The following is a 494-nucleotide window of genomic DNA, read 5'->3' as shown; positions in this document are numbered from 1 at the left end:
GCGGGAGCTGCGGGAGCCACTGTGGCCACTTAGGCTGCTGGAGCCACCCTTTCCAGTGAGACAAGGGTCATTGGGGGAGGTGATGCGCGTGGGGTCCTTACAGGGGTCTGAGAAGGTCCCGATGCTCTTAGCCAAGGTCCCTGGGGAAGAAAGCAGAGGTCAGTGAGGGCCAGAGCTGGGTTTTTAGCTCTGCTTTCTCCCCGTCACAGCCATCGGTCACTCTGGCTTCTGGGAGGAGCTCGGGGAAAGTTCGAGAGAGGAAAGGGGAGAGAGCGGGCTGCTGTCACTGCGAGGTTCGGAGCCGGGCAGGGCCAACGTCTGCGAGGAACATTAACAGTGAGGCTGCACAGTGGGAGCTTTCAGAAGAGGATGCTGAGGATAAGAATGAAGGGGCAGGGCAGGAACCAGCAGGTCTAAAAGAAAGGACTTCAACGAGCCAGAGAGTGGGGAGACCGAGACCCCGAGAGACGAGAGGCAGCGGCCATAAAACCCTG

General features: G+C 59.5%; 1 protein-coding gene across 1 annotated transcript in view; it reads right to left on the bottom strand.

Moving 5' to 3' along the window:
* CDSN (corneodesmosin) overlaps positions 1 to 494 on the bottom strand; it is a 4,666-nt gene that overhangs the window by 2,157 nt on the left and 2,015 nt on the right. Inside the window, exon 2 of the mRNA XM_006146301.3 lies at positions 5 to 140. Within this exon, the coding sequence (XP_006146363.1) occupies positions 5 to 140 (136 nt within the window). The remainder of the gene's footprint in view (positions 1 to 4; positions 141 to 494) is intronic.

The sequence above is a fragment of the Tupaia chinensis genome, unplaced genomic scaffold (genome assembly GCF_000334495.1).
Source record: "Tupaia chinensis unplaced genomic scaffold, TupChi_1.0 Scaffold000176_1, whole genome shotgun sequence".
NCBI lineage: Eukaryota > Metazoa > Chordata > Mammalia > Scandentia > Tupaiidae > Tupaia > Tupaia belangeri.
The sequence above is the reverse complement of the archived record's forward strand: the minus strand, read 5'-3'. Positions and strand labels throughout refer to the sequence as shown.